Here is a 22,478-nt window from a genome sequence, read left to right on the forward strand (position 1 = left end):
CTCAAGGGCCAGCCAAAACAGCAGCAGTGGCAGCAATGGTATTGGTGGCACTTATGATTATGACATTCACAACAGCAGCAACTGTCATTACAGAAAAAGCACTGCCCCTGTCCCTATCACAAGCTGCTCTGCCCCTCCACTATAGGCTCAAATCCCTTATCTCACCCTCAGAGGCTAGTGAGGAAGGGACATCTGAGAACAAAGGAACAGACCCTGACTCAAGCCAGTCCCTCCCCAGCCCCTACCCCCACCCCAGCCCCTCAGGAGACCCCCTTGGCCTTCAGCCGCCTCACTTATGGCCAAGCCCAAAGTCCCCACCTGTCTGACAGGAAGTGGAGGAACCTGTGCAGGACACCTGTCATTGTCACTCCTGTCCTCATTTCCCCCACGTCTTCCGGTCCTATGGAAGGGGAGCCCCCTGTGGGTGCCAGTGATGACCCCTGTCCTGAATGCCCTGGACCAGGACAGCCTGGCGAGGGAGCAACAGGGGAGACACAGGGTGGGCACCAGGCGGGACCTCAGCCCGAGGGGCACTGACTTGGGATCCTCCAGACAGAGCCCCACCGCGGGGCTCCCACCTGCCATCAGTCAAGGTCCCCTCCACCTCTGCAGTGGAGAGTGGGTTAGGGGGCTCCAGACCCCACCAGGGCGAGTGCTGCCTCTTACCTCAGAGCCCTCGCCTCTCTCACGGGGCTCCCAGAGCCAGCAGGCCACCCCCACTGGGGAAATAACAGATATCACTTTGGCTCCATTCCCCAAGGGGACCGCCTCCAAAATGAGAGGGGAGGTGTCAGGAGGAAGTGCCAGGAGATCGCAGGAAGGAGCATAGAGGGAAGGCCAGGAAAGGGACTGAAACCTCTCTGGCAGTGGCTGGGATGTGGCTGAGTGGTACAGCTATGGCCTAGGACGCCAGGCCCTGGGTTCCATCCCCAGCACTACACACACACACACACACACACACACTCAAACACCAGAAATCAACCCAATTAACAGTGAGTCACAGGACCCCTTCCACACCTCATTCGCCTGGTGCCAACCCAATACCAGTACTGTCTGTGGCTAGGGTGGGCGGGAGAGGAAGAAGCCGAGGCTGTCGGTGGCCTACGGGGGGCTGGGGTTGGGCCCACGCTTCCCATTCTGAGCGCCTCACCAGGGCTCCACCAGGAGGCTGGAGAAGCTGGTCCTGCTCTTTCAGAACGTGAGTCTCTGGAGGTAAGGACACGGAGAGCAGGGAACAGACGCTGCCTGAGGTCATGCGTGGCCAGGTCTGTGCCACACACATCTGGGCTCGGGCCCCACCCATCAGGGAAGCGTCCCTGGGCCCAGGTATTGTCACTGCTCTCACTGCAAGCCCCTCTCCCACGAGCACAGCCCTCAGAGCAGGACCAGCTCTGCCCAGGCGCTGGGCACTCTCCCCAGCTTCCCTGAAGGGCACAGGTTCCTGGACAGGGGAATCCCTGGCACACAACCAGCGCAGGGCCTGAGACCTGAGCCCTGGGCCAGAGTTCGTAAAGCCTGGCTGACACATGCTCTTCTGCGTGGGTCTTGATTGCAGGTTCTGCAAACATTCCTCACTGGCTCAGACTCGGCACTCAGGATGGACAGATAAGACACCTTGGAACCAGGGGAGTGGGAGGGGACCAGGAGGCACCATCAGGAGAAAATGTCACCTAATACCCATCCTAGGGCTCCAGAAGTGGAGCTGGCTGTGTAGCTAGCTGCAGCTGACTTTTCACTGGGCACTGGAGAGAGGGGCCACTTGCCCACTACTGGCAAAGACGGGGTGCAGCTGGACTATCACGGGGACTTCAAGCTGCTTCTCCATCTGCTACAATGGAATCTCCACCCCTGCCTCCATCTGTGTCCATGCCCTTTCCCATCTTCTTTGGATGGATGGGGATCCAAATGTTTAAAATTGGAAGGATATTGAGAGATAATTTAGCTCAATTACCTTTTTTTTTTCTTAACCCAGGAAACTACAAGCAGACCAGGCCAACAGAACTGGCCCAAATTCACAGCAAGGTGATGCAGAAAAAATTACACACAGCAAAGGAATCAAGGCCATGGGCACAGAAATCCTTCAGGAACATCTGGCCAGCGCCTAACTGCTCACCTGGTCCCCACAGAGATGACAAGGTGGGTAGACCTGTCCCCATGTGACCCCCACAGGCAGCGGCTCGCCCTGGGAACACAGCTACTCGGGCACCTCCACCCATTACCACGTCGCTTCCATCTCCCACCCCAGGACCTCCAAAGAGGCGTGTGCACCTTGCTGTTCCTGCCATTCAGACCAGGACAGTAACATCAGCCGCAAAGGCGGAGACTTGGAGGATATGATGTTTCAGGGAAGGTGAGGGCCATATGCTGTGGGGTCTCCAGCCATAGCCCTCTGCACTGCACACAGTGGGGCTGCCTCCCCAGAGTGCAGGAGGGCTCCACCTGGGGTCCCTTTCAAAAGTCCTTCCAGGTAGGATGGCCCTGTGGCTGCCTCTGAGTCACCCGTGGAGCCTCACACCTGCTCAGAGGGCTGGGCCAGCAACAGGCACCTGATTTTGAAAACGGCGGATGGAGAATTTTTGCAGACTCCACCTACCACCCTCTGCTCCAATCCCCAGGCCTCTCCGGATTTCCCTTTTCCATCAAGGGCCTGGATTCTCCCCACATACTTAGAGCTAGGCTGGAAGCTGACTCCAGCTCCTCCTGAGGCCTCTGCCCACTGCCCAGACACACCCCCAGCCTGTAGGTCACGCAGGCTCCACAACAGGCCCAGGCACCCAGCATCGTGCCAAGGTCCCCTCTTTTGAACAAACTATTGGAATTGTCTCGGGGTCTAGCAGCATCACACAGTGCCACACTGTGTTGAGGGTAAATTCTTCAATGGGGCAGTGTTGGGAGGTGGTGCCTCGGGGGAGGGTTAGGTTTCTTGATCTAATTAGTAGAAAGTTAATGATATTTCATGGAAGTGCGATTGCTGCATCTCACAGGAGGATGAGCTACCACGAGACTGGGTTGGTATAAAGCAAGGTGACCCCTCAGGTTTCGCCTCTTCCCCACGAGGTCACCTGCCCTTCCACATCCCACCGTGAGTCAAGCAGCAAGTGACCGTGACACTGAGCAGCTGCAGGCGCCTGCTGGTGGACTTCCCATCTCCAGACCATGAACCCTTAACTCCCATCTCAGCTATCTGGTCACAGCCACAGATAATAACACAAGGGACCCTTCCCTGGAATGCAACTGGGGCCTCAGGGGCTCCAGTCCTGAGGAGGCCCTGCCCCTCCCAGCTGAGTCTCATCGTGCCAGCCTGGCCGGGAATGAAAAGAGCAGGCAGTCAGGGACAAGGGGGCAGGGACAGGGATGCCACCTGGGCAACCGATGAACCCTGGAGGCAGCAGTCAGTGACACCGGAGAGCCCGACAGCAGCCAGTCACTGTGCAGCCCCATTGCGTGGCCATGAACACACACATGCATCAGTTCGAGTCTCCAAGTCCCCTCCTGGCTGACTCCAGAGAAGTGTGGTGACTTGTCCCAAGTCACAGCATAAGTCAGCAGTGAAGTGAGACAACCAACACCTTGGAAATTTCCTGGGATATATTATTTTCAGACAGGGTCTCTCTAAATTGCTGAGGCTGGCTTTGAACTTGTGCTCCTCCTGCCTCAGCCTCCGGAGCTGCTGGGATTACAGGAGTGAGCCACTGCACCCAGCTCCACAAACTCTTGATTGGTCCCCAAAGAAGATCCGAGGTAGTAGGGCTGCAAACTGATACAACCATGGAAGATGTGGTTCCTCAAAAAGGTCAAGGGTTCTACAGCACAGGAAGGTGACTACAGATTACACAGTGTATTACACAGTTTATAAGTAACTAGAGAGAAGAACTGGAAAGATTCCAACCCAAAGAAATGGCCAGTGTTTAAGGAGAAGGGAGCATTCACTACACTGATTCGATCAGTATGCACTGTCTACCGAATTACCACACTACACCCCAACAGATGTGCATAATTATCATGTATCACCCCATAGATGTGCATGTATCAACAAAAAGAAGACCCAAGAGTGGAACAAAGCAAAAAACACAGCCATAGCCAGGTGTGGCGGCTCATCTGCAATCCCAGCACCTCGGGAGGCTGAGGCAGGAGGATCCCAAGTTCAAAGCCAGCCTCAGCAACTTAGCAAGGCCATAAGCAACTCAGGAAGACGCTGACTCTAAATAAAATATTAAAGGGTTGGGGGGCTGGGTTTATAGCTCAAAGATAGAGCACATGTCTAGCACGGGTGAGGCACTGGGATCAATCCTCAGCACCACATAAAATAAAGCTATTGTGACGGCCTATAACTAAAATAATTTTTTAAAAAAAACAGCGTTGGTGGTGTTGCAGCTCAGCAATAGCGCACTTGCCTGGCATGCGTGAGGTGCTGGTTTCGATTCTCGGCACCACATACGAATAAATAAAAATAAAGGTGCATCAACAACTTTAAAAAATATTTTTTAAAAAAGTGTTGGGAATGTGGCTCAGTGGTTAAGTGCCCCTAGGTTCAATCCCTGGTAGCAACAACAACAACAACAAACAAACAAACAAATAAAAACCAGCCAGGATCCCTGACTCCTGAGATGATTCTGGCTGCATCTCCTTGGTTCCTGCCAGTGTACTCATGAAGTCCACAGAGGACTTACTAGCTCCTTTTAAAGATAGAGAAAGAAGGCACAAGAAAATGGGAGAGGACTAACTGTGATCCATGTGCTCCCAGCAGAGTTGGGAGCGACTATGCTCAGCTCTATCACTCTTCAGGGCCACCTTGGGCTCACCTTCCAGGAGGGAGTACCCTTCAACCATCCACCCCCTCCAACACTGGGCGAGGCCCGAGGCATCCATCTATGGCTCAGACTGGAACAGACCATTGCTATTAACAGTTCCCCAGCTCATCACTGCAGGGGACAAAGACACAAAGCAGAGCCGCATTGCTTTGAGTCAAGGCTCAGGGAAGCCTGGTTAAAGAAGGGCAGAGGCAGCCAAGTGGGGAAGTGGGGGGTTGGTCTTTTAGGAAGTAGGAACAGAACGTGCAAAGGCACAGAGGAATGAGAGGAGACCAGGCCTGTAGGATGGCAGGGAGTCACGTGGCCAGGGCTCTGCAAGATGACACAGGGGTGTGCCTATGGGAGGGGTCCAGGTCATGAGTGCACCTCAAACCATGCCACCTAACCTGAAGGCAGCCAAAATCTACAAAGGGTTGGGGGGCGTGGCTCAGTGGTAGAGCACTTGCCTAGCAAGTGTGACCCTGGGTTCTATCCCCAGCAACTCCCTCTGCCCCCAAAAACAAAAGATTCAAGTTGAGGGGCCAGATCTGCTGGAAATCACAGGAGAAAGTCATAAAATTCTGCCCAATTCGCTGCCCCCCATCCTCCCCCCCCACCCCGCCCCCCTGTAACAAGAACCCGAAGTGATCAACACTAAATCCCACAGTGAAGTGCCCTGTCCACTGCCTCCTGGTGACACCCATTCTACCCACGCTAAGGTGTGCAACACCCCTGTAATGCCAGAACCAAAAAACATCCTAGAGGAAAGATGGACCCCACCCCCACCCACCCAGCAAGAAATTCCTAAGAAAACTCTCAAACTGCAGGTCTGGGACCTGGGGGAAGGGAGGAGCTGACGGAGGACACCCAGCTCAGTGGGTCAGCCCCAGATGGTGGGGAGTGTGTTCCCCGCCTCCCTCTCTCCCACTTCATTTCCTTCTGTTTTTCTACCATGTCATTCCCGAGCCATCCTGGCAAAGGCTGTGAGCTGACCCAGTTCGAGACACCTCGTCTGTACACATCACCACATTATCACCACATTACCACCACGTTGCTCGGACACTGCAGTTCTAAAGTTAGCCCTGGCTCCCGGCACCCTTGTGGCTCTCCATTCAGAGGAGATATGGCCTGCGGGGTGGTGGGCAGGGCTGTTTGCACGTAAAATCACATGTTTGCACCTGGCTCAAAAAAGATCACACACTCATATACCCTGGATATCTCACACTTGAACCAACATTAAGGGTTAGGGGGCAAGGCTGGGACTCTTCTGACAAAGAGTGGCCAGTCCTCAGCAATTGAGGTTGATGCTAGATCTGCCATTAGTTCTGGAACAATTCAGCAGGGAGTGAGATTCAGGTAGGGATCAAGGACATTTGGGCATGCCTCAGTGCCTTAGGTGACATCAGTGTGAAGGGATAAATGGCTGGCTAACTAGTGTTCCCAGAGCCAAGTTCTCAAGCTCAGCGAGCCAGCTGGCCACACTCAGGGAAAAATCTTCCCACTGCTGCAGGCCACCCCAGCCAACCAGCCAGCAAGACGTGCCCTGGCCCGGGAGCACATCTTCCTGAAACACAGGGTCCGAGCCCAGTGGGTAATGGCCATGCCCAGGAGCCAGGTTTCCAAGCCAGATGGGAGCAAGGATCCTGACAGTCTGGTTCACGCCCCCTCCAAATTCCACTGCCCATCTGAGTGAGACACACTCATACATGTGTGCGGTGCACACACACACCCAGCACCACCACCACCACCTCCAGTCTCAGGCACACAACCCGTTTGCAGACCAGCATTCAGTGTCTTCCTTCAGGGGTCTCAGGGCCTGCTGCCCACCTGCCAACCTCACACATTCCCCTTCTGTTGTTTCCTGGACTCTTATCTACCCTTCTCTCCTCTAGAAAGCCTGGGTCAACTTAATCCAAGGCCAAGAAGCACCATCCCCTCTACAAACCCCATGTCCCTCGCCCCCAACTTAGGACCTGGATACAACCTCTCCTGAACTCCTCCAGTGAGCTCCAAACAAATCCTGACTTTCCTGTTCCACTTTGGATGTCCAATCTTACCAGTTCCAGGAGGGCAGAGTAACATCCCAGCACAGGGTACCCCAGCCTGGGTGGGCCTCAGTAAAGAAGGGGATCACAGTGTTTCAAAGCTGGAGGGTCTCGCTTTACAAATGGAGACAGCAAGGCCAGGAGAGGGGATGTGAACAACAAGGGGTCTTGGGCTGACACCCACAGACTGCAGGCTGGCGTCTGGGGTCACAAATGCAGGCGGCAGCAGCAAAGGCACAATGAAGGTGGAGGTGGGGGGGGGAAGGCAGGGCGAGGGCAGACAGGGACACGGCCCAGGACCACACCCCACCTCCTTGTCCCTGCTGCCACCGTCTCTTCTATCACTGTGACCTCCTCTTCCATCGTTGTCACCTCCTTCTTGCTGTCACCCTTTCCCTGATGTCACCTCCTCTTACCTCACTGTCACTTCTTCCCCACTCCTGGGAACCAGGGAAAGCATACCTCCCCTTGCTCACAGCGCCACCTGCCGCCCAGCCACCCCAAAGCTCCCCCAAGCCCCGGCCACCTGCTCAGGACCACAGGAACCAGGGGGCCAGACATCCCACTGTGGAGACCCTGTTCATCAGCCCAGCAGAGCTAGCTCTGCAACTTCTTGGAGGAAAAGGCCACCTCTTCCCAAACTAGCTCTCCATCAAGCGTGACCCTGGGTCCTGATTGGCCCAACTGTCAGGGCTCTGGGGATGCAAGGATTCTTGAGCTGCACTCAGGAGTACCTCTGGCCAGCGGGCAGGTTGGCCATCCTAGAGCAGGCACAGGGCCTGCCACCCCCACAGGGCCTCACCTGCAGGGCCACGACTGGGATACATACCCACGGCAGCCAACACTCCCCTGTGAGCACCTGAAGCCTCCACACGCCTCAGAGAGAGGCCCAAGGCGGGGGCATGTTGGGACAGAGGGAGCTTCGAGGTGGGGGCTGCAGGCTGACCCTGAGGCAGGGCTGGTCCTGCCAGGAGGGAGCCACGCAGGCATGGAGGGACACAAGCAAAGCTCTCTAAGAGGACGTTCCACAGTGGGGGGAGCCTCTCGGTCCTCTCCACACCTGTGGCCCAGGTAGAAGTCTTAATCGGCACCACTACCCCTCCCTGGGGGTCCTAATATAGAGGTAAAGAACACCCAGCGCTGCCCCCTCCAACCCTCCATCTCAGTTCGCCATGGTGGCCAGACGTGCCGTCTCCACTGGTTGGACGTTTGTGGTAAGCAAACCTCTGGTGGTGAAGACACCAAGACGTGTGCAACTTACTCTCACAAACATCAGGAGCCCAAGAACACTACTCAGACCCCAGGCGCTAGCTCCCAGGGGTTCTGACCCCGGGAGGAGCTCGGGACCTGGCCTGGCAGGGCCGTCCTGGCTTACTCTCCTGGGTGCCAGACTGTGCCTATTACAAGCCACTGCTGTGCTTCCCTTCCCTGCAATCCCAACCGTTTCGCAAAGCCAGGGGGTGCACAGGCAAATGTCCCAAATGGAGGTGGACCTTGGCACAGGATGCCAGAGGGATGCCTTGACTCCCTCCCTCCCCTGGTTAGGAGCCCAAGATAGGTTCGTGAAGCCAGTAACACTGCCTGAGCATTGTTTGTGCCAGGCACGGTACTGGGCACTGGGTGCCAAGGATAGGCAGTGCAGGGCCCTCCCTGATACAAAAGGTCAGGCAGCAGTTGCTACCCAGGGCACAGCACACCCAAAGGGGGACACGAAGTAGAGCAGGAACTTTGGGACACTCTTGGGGTTGGTAAGGAGTAAACTGTGGCACCAGCCATGGCAGCTGTGCCATGGGACGTACATGGTGGGCACTCAGATCACCTGAGCCACTGTGCCCTGGGAGGAGACCTGGTGATGTCTGGAGGCAGTGCTACTGACCCCTGGTGGACAGAAACCAGGCACACTGCTGAGTATCCTACAGTGCATGATGTAGACCCTGACGCAGAGGGCAGGGTGGAGAAAGGACACCTGACAAAGGTTACCACAGGTCTCCAAGGAGCCCTGGATGAGAAAGGACAGGTCACCCAGGAGGAGGCTGGGACCCAGCATGACTGAGGGAGCAGGTAAGGGCTGAGGGGCTTCCCTGGCCAGGCAAAGAACTGACCCCTCCTCCTGGTAGGCAGGGGGCCTTTGAGCGTTGGACACTTGGGGGTGACTAGAGGGAGATGGGCTGGAGGGTGCACAGACCTGGCTGATGGGTGCAGGGCCTGAAGCAGGTGGTGGCATCTCTTGATAGGTGGAGTCTGTGAGGGCAGACTGAGGGGACGGGGGGAGGAGGGAGTCGAGGCATCCCCCTGGCACCCAGAGAGGTGGCATTTGTGGAGACAGAAAGGACAGCATATCAGGGGGTTCTTGGCCAAGGTTCCTGTGGGGCCTGGAGAATCCCAGACGCAGCCACAGAGCCTGGGCCTGGGCTCCTGGGTCTGGGAGCAGATTCTGGGTGACAGACCAGGCAACAGAAGGAGAAGTTCCCCTGGCCCCTCGGCAGCACCCTGGCCTTCGTTCCCACCCCCGCCACAGCTTACACTCCGTGTGTCTTTGTGCCCAGGGAGGAGAGACTGCTGGCTGTCCTGGGAAGCCAGCCAAGGACACACAAGGCCTGGCGCACAGTGGGGCCTCAGCGAGTAACTGCCCAGCATGGAGCCATCAGGCAAAAGAAGAAAAGGACACAGGAGCAGAAGAGAGCCAGGAGGTAGCAAGGGACCCAGAGAGCCTGATGTTAAGGACAGCAAGGCCACAGTGAGAAACTGTCCCCAAAGACTCAGCCAAAGACAGGCTGAAAAGCCCCCTTTGGTGCAGCAATAGCCCTCTGAAGGGGGTAAGAGAGCAGAGGACACAGCCTGGCCGTGTGCAGTGAGGAGGGTACAAGGAGAGGCCTGGTGGGGACAGAACAGGACTGGCGCTGGGCACGGATGAGAGACTGCCCGTGTCAGGGTGCTGCAGCTGAAGAGGGCAGCCCACCCTGCCCAAGGCTGCGGAAACACTTCCACCAGCCACAGCCCCAGAGAGCCAGGCAGTGGCCTAGAACAGGACTCCTGGGTCCCCAGCACCTGGGCCTCAACTGCAGGTCCAGCCCCAGCTCCACTCCAGCGCCCTTGAAAACCCCACAGAGGTCCTGCTGCTGAGTGTGGCTCTCAGCTCAAGTCCACCCCAGAGCCTCCCCGCAGCCTACTGCCACCTGTCCAACCTGCCCTCCACCCTCCCTCTGAGGCCAGTGCGTGTGGATGCTCTTGCCCCCCCTCCGAGTTTGCATTGCTGTCTCCTCTGACCAGAAAGCTCTTCCTCAGGCACCTGGGGGGACCCTCCCGTGGAAGTCCAGTTTCAGGTTAAAAGTCATCCCTTTGAAGAGGCCTTCCCTGACCACCCCTCCTATCCTTCTGTCCCTAGCCTGCTATGTCCCCAAGTAGCAGGGATGTATGTGTATTATATATTCTTATACAGAATGCCACTGTATAAGGGTCAGGAAGGTGCACCCCAAAGCCTGGGACAGTGCCTGGCCCTCAAGTACGCCCTCAAGAAATATCTGAAGAACAAATGAACCTCTGTACTATGGTTTGACTATGACTGGATTTTGTTCCCCGAAGGTTAATGGGCTAGAAGCTTGGTCCTCAGTGTGGCCGTGTTGGGAAGTGAGGAGCCTTTGTAAGGTGGCGTCTAATGGAAGGCAGGTCCCCAGGTCATTGGGGAATGCCCTGAAAAGAGACCGATATAGTTCTCGCAGGATCAAGTTAGTTCTCTGAAGAACAGGCTGTAAAAAGTAAGGCCACTCCTCAGCTTGGCTCCTTCAGCACTGAGCTCTTTCCCCTTCTGCGGCCAGGAGGCACTCAACAGGATGCTGACACCATGCTGTTTTGAACCCTCCAGTCACCAGAATTGTGAGCCAAATAAACCCCCTTATAAAGTACCCAGCCTCAAGATATTTTGTTATAGCAACAAAAAAATGGACTAAGGGGCTGGGGCTGGGGTTCAGGGGCAGAGTGCTTGCCTAACACGTGTGAGGCACTGGGATCAATCCTTGGCACCACATAAAAATAAAATAATATAAAAGCATTGTGTCCATCTATAAACGACAAAAGTTTTTTTTTTTTTTTTTTTAAATTGACTAACATCCTCCTCAAACCCCACCCTTCAAAGGGGATATAACAGCAGTGCTGTAAAAGTCCAGAGATCCCACATGAAATGCACCAAGTGGGATGGCTGTCTGTGACAAGGCCTCTGGACATCGGCCATCATTAGAATTTAGTAACTGATTTAGGCTGGAAGCTCAGTGGTAGTGCACACCTAAAATGCATGGGCCCTGGGTTCCATCCTGCACCACATAATAAACAAATAGTTCTTCCAGTGCTTTCACAGCCAGACTCCTTTATTTCTCAAGGTGGATTTTCAATCACCACCTCATCACAGAGACAGGCTCCAGCCCCACCCCAGCTCCTCTTTGTGCTTTTTTGGTTTGGTTTGGTTTGTTTTTTTTTTTTTTTTTGGTACCAGAGATTGAACCCAGGGGTGCTTAACCACTGAGCATATCCCCAGACTTTTTTTTTTTTCATTTAGAGACAGGGTCTCACTGAGTTGCTTAGGGCCCCGCTAAGTTGCTGAGGCTGGCTTTGAACTTGCAATCCTCCTGCCTCAGCCTCCTGAGCTGCCGGGATCACAGGCATGCGCCATCAGGCCCTGCTCATCCCAGCTCCTCTTGCCTCCAGATTTCATTCCATGGCTCTCCCAGGGGAGCAGCCCACTGAACCGTAAACATTATGTCGCTTTCTCATTCTGAAACAACTCTGAAGAGTTTGTTCTTTCTACCACTAATGACCACAATCTGTTCCAGTGAATAATTTTTTCAAAAAAAATGAGGCAAATCAAAAACGTATGACCAAAGTGGGGGGAAAAAATCCACCTATGACAAACACACAGACAAGAAACTGCCTCAAATCTTACTGCACCTTGACCCCTTGCTACGTTGGATGTCCCTGGGGGCCATGACACAGCTTCAGAATGAAGTGTGCAAAAGAGCACACAGTTGGAAGGGCCAGCAGAAAATGGCCAAGTACACCCCAAGACCCACTGGACATTTGGCTGCCCAAGTCCCCAGGGTGAGGAGACCAGCACACACTCAAACAACTGCTGGTCAGCCAGGCCTGTAGGAGCCAGAGGACAGGGAGGCCGGGCAGCTGTTGAAGCCCAGCAGTCTTCTCCTGGGAGAGGCTGTGGACAGGAAGGAGCATGCACACACCCACCCACACCTACACCCACACACCCCAGTTACTTAGGGCCACGATATCTTCTAGGTGGGATCAACAGCCTGTTGACCCTGCATTCATTTCCTGTACCTGCTATAACAGATGGACACAAACACAGTGGCTAAAAAACGACAGAAGGGTCTTCTCGCACAGTTCTAGTGGCCGGAAGCCTAATCTTTACCCTCTCTGGCCATGCGTGCACAGGTGGAGAGCGAGCACAGGGGGTGAGGGACAGCAGGGACGAGGCTAAGGCGCCAGGCCCCACAGACACCCACCCTTGCTGGGGAGGCCACATCCGGAGATTAGGACCAACTCTGGCACATCCAGCCACACACTCGGAAACCAAGGCTTCTCAAAAGGAAGGGGAGATGTCATTCTTCTCGCTGGCCTTGGTCCCACCTCTAGACCACCCTCTCTGAAACCCTCTCCTGAAGCAGGGCCAGTGTGTTCAGGACAACAGGGACAGCACATTCAGAATGTGGCCACTCTAAGATGACTGGCCCTGCCCCCACACACTGCCACTCTCCCCAGATGGAGAAAAGGCCCAAGTCATAAACCAGATGCAAAACATGTCGTGCTCTGCCCTGGGACCAAGGGCTCACCTTAAATGAAAACAACTGGGAACAGTGTGTTGCTGACGCGGATCTTGGCCTTCTGTAGATTAGCCTCAAGGGTGATCACAGGGTGTCCACAGCTCTGCATCAGTGGGCCGAGCACTGGCTGAGCCCTGGGACCACCAGCTCGGCAATATGGGGCAGAACAGCCCTCCAGAGATGGCCACAGGAGAGAGGGCCACACACCCCAAAAGCTTAATCTGCAATCTTGGTGGGGACACTGCAGGAGCCAATGGCCTGCCGCACCCACACCTTGCTCCACGGGCCCAGAACCCACTGCCCACACACCCTGGCCCTGCCACAGAGCCCTCAGGCCTCTGGATGTGTCCCCTGGTGCCCACAAATGAATAGGGTACATCCAGCTCTGTCTTCTGATTTCAGTCCCGGTCGGCTTGTCCTTGCCACCCACACCTCCACCCCAGCCGTGCAAGCTACTTCACAGGAAGCCACATGTGGGAACAGCAATGTTTATGGAGCCCACCTGGAGGAGGGGGATTCACAAGAAAATGGCTTGATAGTGGGACAAGGCAGAGAGGGAAGGGAGCCCTGCAGCCCCAGCAATCGACTCCCTGAATATGATGGCTACTAAGGAAAGGGGGGGCACACGTGAAGTCCTACCGCCAGGCAGCTCTCTGCTGCAGGGCCTGTGGTGCTAAGAGGGCCAGTCCTGCTGCCCTTGGCCACCCTGACGTCAGCCCAGGGCAGGCCTGGCGGCTGAGTTGCTGCTTGGGCCTGCAAGGCAAGGAGCTTCCCAGTGTACCTTCACGGGGTGCTGACCATTGGTAGAGAAGGGCATAACAGAGCTATCCAGTCACCCATCTGCCTGGACAACAGTGATCCTCTCCGTGCGAGGTCACCCTGCTGGACGGGGTCAGGCACAAGGTACTTACCACATTCCAGAAGAGAGGATTGAAAGCGATGGTGAGGGCAGCCGCCACAAGGCTGGAATCCCAGGGGTTCATGTAGCCCAGCAGCCAGGTCATAACGCAGAGGTCTGCCTGCAGGGACAGAGCCGGCGTCAGCAGGAGGCCCGCCCAGCACCGCCCAGAGAATGCCAGGACCCGGGAGCCCCCAGAACTCAGAGACAAAGTTATCCTCTGGGAACACGCTGGGAGGCTTGGGAACATCCAGCCCAGCCAAGGTTACCACGCTGCAGTCTCATAAAACAAGATAAAAAGCCGAAACCTAATCAACTGTGTCGTGCCCTGTCGGGAGGGCAGCCAGACTGGCAGCTGCAGAGGTGTGCATGGGTGCTGAGGAGCAGATGCGTGACTCTGAAGCTTCCTCAAAGGAAGAGACACCAGAACTGGATGCCACCTGGACCCTCCGGGATGAGGGCTCTCAGAGGCCCCAGAAAAACTCGAGTACATGAGGAGAAATGCTCATCCTCACTAGAAATCAAGTAAAAGGAAATTAAAACAATTGTAATGTGTGCACATTTATAATCCCAGCTACCCAAGAGGCTAAGGCAGGAGGATCGCAAGTTTGAGGCCAGCCTCAGCAACTTAGAAAGACTGTCTCAAAAAAACATTTAAAAAGAAAAAAAGTGCTGAGGGTGTGGCTCAGTGGTAGAGCACTTGCCTAGTATGAGTAAAGCACTGGGTCCAATCCCCAGTACTTTGGGGAAAAACACAGGAAAGACTTAATGAGAGACCACCTCAAGTCTTGCTAAGGGCACAAGAGAGGTCTTGCAAGCCACAGAGGTATGTCCCCACATCCCAGGAATTCCACACACAGCGCAAAGAGCATGTGCAAGAATGTTTCTGGCAGCTTCCAGCGAAAATGACCAGGAACAGTCAGAGACAATCTAGGTGGGTGGGGGCTGTGGCTCTGTGGTAGGCCCTGGGTTTCATTCTCAGAACAGCAAAAAAATAATAATAATAATTATAAAAAATAATCTCAGTGCCTATCAGCGGAAGAATGAAGAAATAAAACATGACCCATGTATAAAATAGCTAAGCCACAGAAGTTAAATAGGTTACATCTACATGTGACAGCATGCTCTTTCTCAGAAACATAAAGCCAAGTAAAAAGAGCGAGTTGCAGCATTCAGAGCAGATACAAATTTTTAGAATTTTTAGAAAACAACACAATATAGTATTAAATATTCTTTCTCTGTGTGTGTTTTAAAAAAAGATCAGAACACGGTGTACTAACTTCGTGATACTGGCTGCCTCTGAAGCAGAGCTTCTCAACCTCTGCATTGTTGGCATTTAGGGCCAGGTCATTCCAGTGTGGGGGTGCTGCACTGTGCATTCTGGGATGCTCGGCAGTCCCCCACCCTACTACTGGCCTCTTCCCACCAGATGACAGCAGCTCCTCCCCCATGTGACAACCAAATGTCCCCTGGTAGCAATGATCCCCTGCAGTGAGACCCTGGGGCCCAGAAGCAAGACGAGGGAATGGTAAGACACTTTCAATATCGATTTCTGGTTGTCATCATGACCTTCTCCATGATGTCTACAATGTTTTATTTTAGGAGTATATTCTCCGTGGCCTCCTGCCTTTCCCCCAGAGCCTTCCCTGATGGAGCCTCACCTCCTGAAAGCCACCCCCACCCAGGCCTCCTCACCTACCCATGGCTCCCACATTCCAGCATCCACCAGAAGGAAGAGTCATGCCTCCTGAGATTATTTTTATACTTTATTATTATTATTCTGAGAATGACAAATCCCTCTGGACTCAGACCTTCCACAGCCTGGCTGATCCCACCTGCCACCCCAATCACCCAGGCAGACTCTTTCGCAATGACTTCTGCACATGCCTGGAATGCCCTCTGTCCCTCTGGACCCCATTCACAAATTCCTACCCATCCCTCAATACCCACCTCTCTCCTCTACCTCTCACCCAGGACACCCTCTTTTATGTCTTTATTGTACATGCATCACAATTATTTAATCATTATCCCTGATGTAGTAGCTCCAACTCTGTGTGTGTGTGTGTGTGTGTGTGTTAGTTACTGGGCTCTCAACAACTCAGGGTGCTCTACCACTAAGCTACATCCCCAGTTCTTTTTTTTTTTTTAAGGCAGGGTCTCACTAAGTTGCCTGGGATGGCTTTGAACTTGCCATCTTCCTGCCTCAACCACTCAAGTCACTGGGATGTAGTAGATGTAGTAGCATGCACTACTACATCTGCATGGACTATTCTTTTATTGATTATAAAAATCAAAAAAAAAAAAGAGAATAAAATCATGGGATCTGAAGGTCAATGGATGGCGTTGGAGAAGATAATGCTAAGTGAAGTTAGCCAATCCCAAAAAACCAAATGCCAAATGTTTTCTCTGATATGAGGAGGATGATTCATAGTGGGGTAGGGAGGGGGACCGTGGGAGGAACAGATGAACTCTAGATAGAGCAGAATGGTGGGAGGGTAGGGGAGGAGGCAGGGGATTAGCAAGGAGGGTGGAATGTGATAGACATCATCAACCAAAGTACATGTATGAAGACACGAATTGGGTGTCAACATACTTTATATACAAACAAGAGATATTAAAAATTGTGGTATATATGTGTAATAAGAATTGTAATGCAAAGAAAAACAAAGTACATGTATAAAGACATGAACTGGTATGAACATACTTTATATACAAAGATATGAAAAATTGTGCTCTACGTATAATAAGAATTGTAATGCTTTTGAATATCAAGGGCTGGGGCTGTGGCTCAGTGGTAGAGTGCTTGCCTAGCATGTGTGAGGCACTGGGTCCCATCCTCAGCACCACATTAAATAAATAAATAAATAAATAAACATTAAAAAAAACATAAAAAATTAAAGAATAAAAAAATGTGTCCAACTAAAATAAATATTTAAAAATAAAATAAAAGTATTGTGTCCATCTACAACTAAAAAAAAATTTTTTTAATCAATATTAGCCCACCCACTGACGGATGCAAAGAGTAAATTTTTGGTGACCAGTGGCCCTCAGTTCACCATCAGTAAGACTTGAGAGCTAAGCCATCTCTAAGGGACTCGCCAGCTCAGTAGCCCTATGGTCTGCTCCCATCCGTCTTTGGAAGGAGATAAGACATTGCCAGAGCAGCCCCTGTGGGGATTCTGCAAGTAGGTGGACAACCAGGCAGGCAGTAACAAGGAACAAATCCCTCTGGACTCAGGGGGTGGCCTCTTTCAAGGCCACAGGACCTGGATTCACCCATCACCCAAACACTGTGCTTCATAAAGACTCATTTTGGGGCTGCTGGCGGGGTGGGATGGGGGGTGGGATGGCCGGGGCAGGGGGTGGGCGGGGCCTCTTGAGGTTGCTAGAATCTCAGGGGCTAAAGTTCTTCAAGGCCACCCTAGGGCCTTGGTTGAGGCCTGTCTATCCCTAGCTGTACAGCTGGGTAGCAGGTGACTGAGCGGAGCAGCAGGGTGCAGGGAGGTGGCTAGGGCTCCGTCCTAAAGACCCAGGTCCACCATGAAGCCTACTGCCCATGCCCCCCTGCCAATGCCACTCTCCCCAGTTGTCCCCTCCATGCATCTCCATGTACTGGCCTCCCTGCTGCTCCCCACAGACAGACAACTGGGGTCTGTGCCCTGGCCTTCAAGGTCCTCAGAGACCCAGACCCGCCCTCTGAATCATCACAAGCACAGAAGCTCACACGCAGCATGAGTGGCCACTAGCGGTACTGAGGATGGAACCCAGGGTATTCTGTCACTGAGCGACCTCCCAGCGCGCGCTCTCTCTCTCTCTCTCTCTTTCTCTCTCTCTCTCTCTCTTACACAATGCCTTTATTTTATTTATTTATTTTTATGTGGTGCTGAGGATCAAACCCAGGGCCTTACACATGCCAGGCGACCTGCCAGCTCTGTTTAATTTTTGAGACCAGGTCTCACCAAGTTGCCCAGGCTGGCCTCCTAAGCCTCCTGAGTCACTTGGATTACAGATGTGCATCACAAAACCACAGCTCAGGCCAGGGGCGCAGCTCGGTGATACAGTGCTTGCCTAGCACATGCAAGGTCCTGGGTTCCAGCACCAGCATCATTAGGGAAAAAAAAAAAAAAAAAACAACAATAAAAATAATAACCCACAGGAGTTTACTTAATAACTCTATGGATGAAGATTTGATTATTAGAATGCACTTTAAAAGGTGAGTTCTCTAAAGAACCACTGTTCTTCTAAACCAGAATTCTCTATTCTTCTGTTCTCCCACCCTTTGGTGAAAAGCAGTCCCCCACAGGGAAGATCTGCAGGGGGCTGCAGTCACTTCTCACTAAGCAGAGAGAGAAGAGAGGAAAATATGTTCCCTCCTATCCCCTGTGAGGCAGATGCCCTTCTCGTCCTCCTCCTCTTCCTCCTCCTCCTTCCAAGAGAAGTAGAGGGAAGGAAGCAGCCCAGGGTTCCAGGCAATGCGCCTCCCAGGGGGATCCTTGGGGATGCCCTGGTAGCTGATTAACTATGCCAGGCTCCAGCTGAGCATGTGGCATGCTCGGGCTATCACAGGAGCTTCTCAGGCGCCCATGGAGCTGGTGGCAGCCGAAAGAATGTACACTTGTGCCAGGATAACCAGTTCACCCGGTTGGCACAAGGTGGCCGTGACAGACTGCAGTGCCAACAGCCTGGTCTATGCCCTGGGCACTGGGCTTCGTGCCCCCTGGGGTTTCCAGGATCCTTACCCTGAGCCACAGAACCAGAATGCTCTTACACAAGCCAAAGAGAAATGAGGGGACAGTGCAGAGTTCCAGGGCAGAGTCCCACCCAGCTGGGTGAAAGGGAACAGCAGGAAAGGTCTGGGGACACCGAGCCAGGGCATGGGAAGGCTTCCGTTCCTCACTGGTGACAGCCTGAGGAACAACGGAGGAAGAGGAAAACGTGACAGGAGAGGGGCACAAGGGCCTCTCCAGGGCTAGGGAACTTCCTCCCCTCCCTCCTCAGCAGCAGAAGTAGGAACCCTCCCCCTTCCCCAACAGGCCCTGGGGAGAAATTGCTCTTGCAAATCTAACTCAATGCCTTCAGCCAAACACTGAGCTTCCACAAAGGAGACCCTTACTTACTCTGGGGGGATCAGAGATCAACAAAATGATCCTGCCTGTGGGTGTCACTAATGCCAATTGGTGGCCAGTAAGCTGAGCACATACCTTATTTCTTGCAACCCATAACCACCCTAAAAGAAAAGTCCTGTTGTTTACATTCCCACTGCAGATAAGAGAGTCAGGGGCTTGGAGAAGCCTCCCAACCCTCCAGGTAGGGGCAGAGCCAGCCCCACAGAAGCTCCATAGGTGTGGGTCTCAGCAACTAGGGGAGGCTCTGGCCCCACCCCAGCCCCCCCAAGTCTGTGTTTCTTGGTCCCAAGCACTCACAGAAGATGAAGTGAGCAAGGAGAAATACGCTTCTTGTGACTTCTGTGGGAACCCAGGTAAAGGAGGGAAACTAAGGCACTCAAGTAACCTGGCTGACCCCATAGCAACTGACATCTGCCCAGGTTTTCCAATTAAGGTCAGATTGATCAAAACTAGCATATGGCTTCACCCCTCCCTCCTCCACCCAGGTCCCATGCCCCTGGTCAACCTGCCCCTGGAAGGAGGGACTCCATCTGGTAACCTGGGTTACCTTGAGAATTTGTGCTGCTAAGAGAAGCACCTGCTTAGCAGGAAAGAATGACTAACGGTTGGGAGTGGAATTCAGGCAGAAGGGACAGACCAACATCCCTTCCTTATTACTGTCATTTCCCAAAGTCCACTCGGAAGGGTGGACCTCCCTCTTGAAATTGGATTAGCAGGAAGAAAAATCCCCGTCAGATATGAGTAGAGCAGGGGTGTGCCGGGACTCTCCCTCCCAGCAAGTGTCAGAGGCCCCCTGGGTGGCCCCCTGGGCAGCCCCCAAGCCCGTGGGCCACCTCATTCAAGCAGCACAAGTCCCAGCTTTCTGCTACCCAGTAACTCCCCCTCAAGGTCACAGGCTGCAAGGACATCAGAGGTTGACTAAAGGAGAGGAATGACCTACCAGAGCCAGGAGGAAATGTCAGGTGAGCTCCAGGGATAACTCAGGTCACCAGGGTCACTGATGAATGGGCTCAGTGATGGAAACCCTGCAGGTTTGTAAGGAAGAGGCTCATAGCAATTTCACTTCATTGAGGGCCCTTGGGGACTCTTCCGAGCAATGTCCTGCTGTCAGGGAATTATTTGCAGTGGGTCAACAGCACCTGAGGTGCAAGCCACATTGTGACATCCAAACAAACAGCAGGGGCCCAGGAGAGTCAAAGTCACATCGATCTCATGCAAGCAAACAACTGACCACTTTGTTGCATGTGCCATATACATCAAAGGACAGGAGGAAGGTGGGGACTGCCCAGAAAGGGGACAGGGGCCTCAAACAGGACCAATCCATACTGCAAAACGTGCCTGTGGAGTCACAGCCTCTCCTGCCTCTCCTCAGGCTGCAGGAGTACCTCTTCCATCATCACGTCAGGTCATGTCACACCACTGGCTGTCAGCAGACTCAGGCCATGTTTATTGGGCAGCCTTAGTCCCATTCAAGTCCCATGCCTGGCACAGACCTGAGACCGTGCCAGAGTCTTTCTCCAGGCCTACACCTGGTAGGAGTGGGGGACGATGTCTGGTCTGAAGTCAACACCCAGACCCTTTTCTCTGCACTGGGGGCCACCAACCTGGCTGAGGAAGGACTCGGTCCTGGCACCTACAGTCTGGGCTGGGAGCAGGGCTCCACCCATCCCCGTTCCCCAGAGGGACCACCCATTGCCAATATGAGCCCAGGTTTCCCTAGAGTGAAACGGGGTGATGAGACTGGCCACCCAGGATCATGTTCTGGAAGAGACAAGAGCAGGTGGGAAAGTGCTGGATGCCTGAGGGTGCTATGGTGCCAAGGTCAGTCTGTTCCCTTCATCTGTTTGTTTCACCTTAACACACATGTCACCTTCCTCGCTTTCTAGGGGGACCCTCTGAAAAGACACACATCCTAAAGCAGAGCCAACACATGTCTATGCAAGGCTGGAATTTGAGAGCAAGCAAGCTCTGGATGGCAAAGACCATCACAACAGGGGAGGTTTAGGTCAGCTTAGGAGAAGGTCAAAGTGTGACAGCGATCTCCAACAGTACCAGTCAGCTGCGGATAGTTCTGGGAAAAACCATCGCTTGGAGGTGTTCCTGAGTCCCACCATAAAAGAAAACAAAAAGAATGGCCAACACCACCTTAAATTCAAAGAAAAAATGTTTTAGGCCTGTGGGTGAAAGTGAGTGACACAGCCTGGCCCAGCACGGAAAGGCAGAAGAGGCTGAGACTCCTCAGGCACAATTTTGCAGTCCTGGTGGGCCCTGCGGCATTGATGGTTTGATCCCGAGCCCCACAAAAAATGAAAAGCAACAGCAACAAAAAATCTGAAATGGATGCAGATGCACCCAACCCCACAAATCCATAACTCCTTTCAGGAAGGTGGAGATACTGATTGATTGGTAAAGTCATTCTTCATTCATCAAGCATGTCCTGGGCCAGGCGCTGTTGGTTCATGCCCTTATCACCTTATCAAGGGTCCAGATGGGTTCCTTTCCTGGTGTAGGAACCAGGAGGGACCTGATCTCCTCTACCTCTTCTCAGCTCCTCTCCTGCATTGTGAGCTTGGGGCCCCTTTTCCGTAATGTACCTTCCAGGGCCCAGGACAGAAACTAGCAGGTTGGTGGTACTGCATACAGTTACCCAACTACAGGTTGGAGACCACAACAAAAAGCCAGCAGCCTTCACTGGGAAGTTAACAGTATGCCAACCCCAGCAAGGGGCTTCAGCGAGGCTCAGGACAGATGGACAGGAAATAGAGCACCCCGGCAGGCAACCCTGGGCAAACCTCATGAGCTTTGGTTCCTATCTGACGTGGAAATGATAGCAGAACCTTCATCATGAGACTGTCAAGGAGATCAGACAGACAACACGAGGAAAGTATATGGCATGGCACATTCAAGCTTGATTGATGTGAGCTATTACCACTATGTGTCCCACGTGAGCCAGGGAGGTTTGCCTACTTTTCAGATTAAAGTAGGTGAAGCCTAAACAGACAGCAGGAGAATCACTTGAACCCTGGAGTTCAAGGCCAACCTGGACAACACAGCCAGACCCCACCACCTTCAAAAAAAATTTTTTTAAAGTTAAAAATTTAACAGCATTAGCAGGTGAAATAGACAGATCTCATAATTTTAGTTGAGGACCAACACTCCTCTCTCAATGATGGATAAAATAAGTAGACAGAAAATAGACAAGAACAATGCCTCTGGATTAAATCCACCTTGATGGTATACTCCACAATACAGCAATTGCATGTGCTTCTCAAGGACACGTGGGACATTCACCAAGACAGACATCGGGTCTTGGTCACAAAGCACATCTTAAATTTGAAAGAATACAAAGGAAGCTCTCCAACCACAACAGAATTAAATGAGAAACCGGTTACACAAAGATATCTGTTAAAGAGTACATACACAGGCCAACAGGAAGTTTCAAAGGACGGTTTTATAATTTTTGAACTGAATGAAAATGCAATGTATCAGAAACCACGGGCTGCAGCTCCAGCCAGGTGGAGAGGGAACAGCTTATATTAGTAAAGAAATATCCCAAATCTGCAATGTGAACTTTGCCCCTAAGAAATTAGAGAGTGGCGCAGTGGCACAGACCTGTAATCCCAGCAGCTCACAAGGCTGAGGCAGGAGGATCCCGAGTTCAAAGCCAGCCTCAGCAAAAGCGAGGCACTAAGCAACTCAGTGAGACCCTGTCTCTAAATAAAATACAAAATAGGGCTGGGGATGTAGCTCAGTGGCCAAGTGCCCCTGAGTTCAATCTCTGGTACAAAAAA

At 53.0% G+C, this 22,478-nt stretch overlaps 1 protein-coding gene across 2 annotated transcripts in view; it reads right to left on the reverse strand.

The window, feature by feature from the left end:
• Nucleotides 1-22,478, reverse strand: part of Pemt (phosphatidylethanolamine N-methyltransferase) — a 77,915-nt gene that overhangs the window by 49,906 nt on the left and 5,531 nt on the right. The window contains exon 2 of one of the 2 annotated variants that reach the window (XM_027921478.2): nucleotides 13,575-13,678. In XM_027921478.2, coding sequence (XP_027777279.2) covers nucleotides 13,575-13,667 — 93 coding nt within the window. In that variant the 5' untranslated portion in view covers nucleotides 13,668-13,678. Of the gene's footprint in view, nucleotides 1-13,574; nucleotides 13,683-22,478 lie in introns of both variants that reach the window. The other variant, XM_027921477.2, reaches the window with a different exon arrangement.

The sequence above is a fragment of the Marmota flaviventris genome, chromosome 17 (assembly GCF_047511675.1).
Source record: "Marmota flaviventris isolate mMarFla1 chromosome 17, mMarFla1.hap1, whole genome shotgun sequence".
In the NCBI taxonomy this organism is placed as follows: domain Eukaryota; kingdom Metazoa; phylum Chordata; class Mammalia; order Rodentia; family Sciuridae; genus Marmota; species Marmota flaviventris.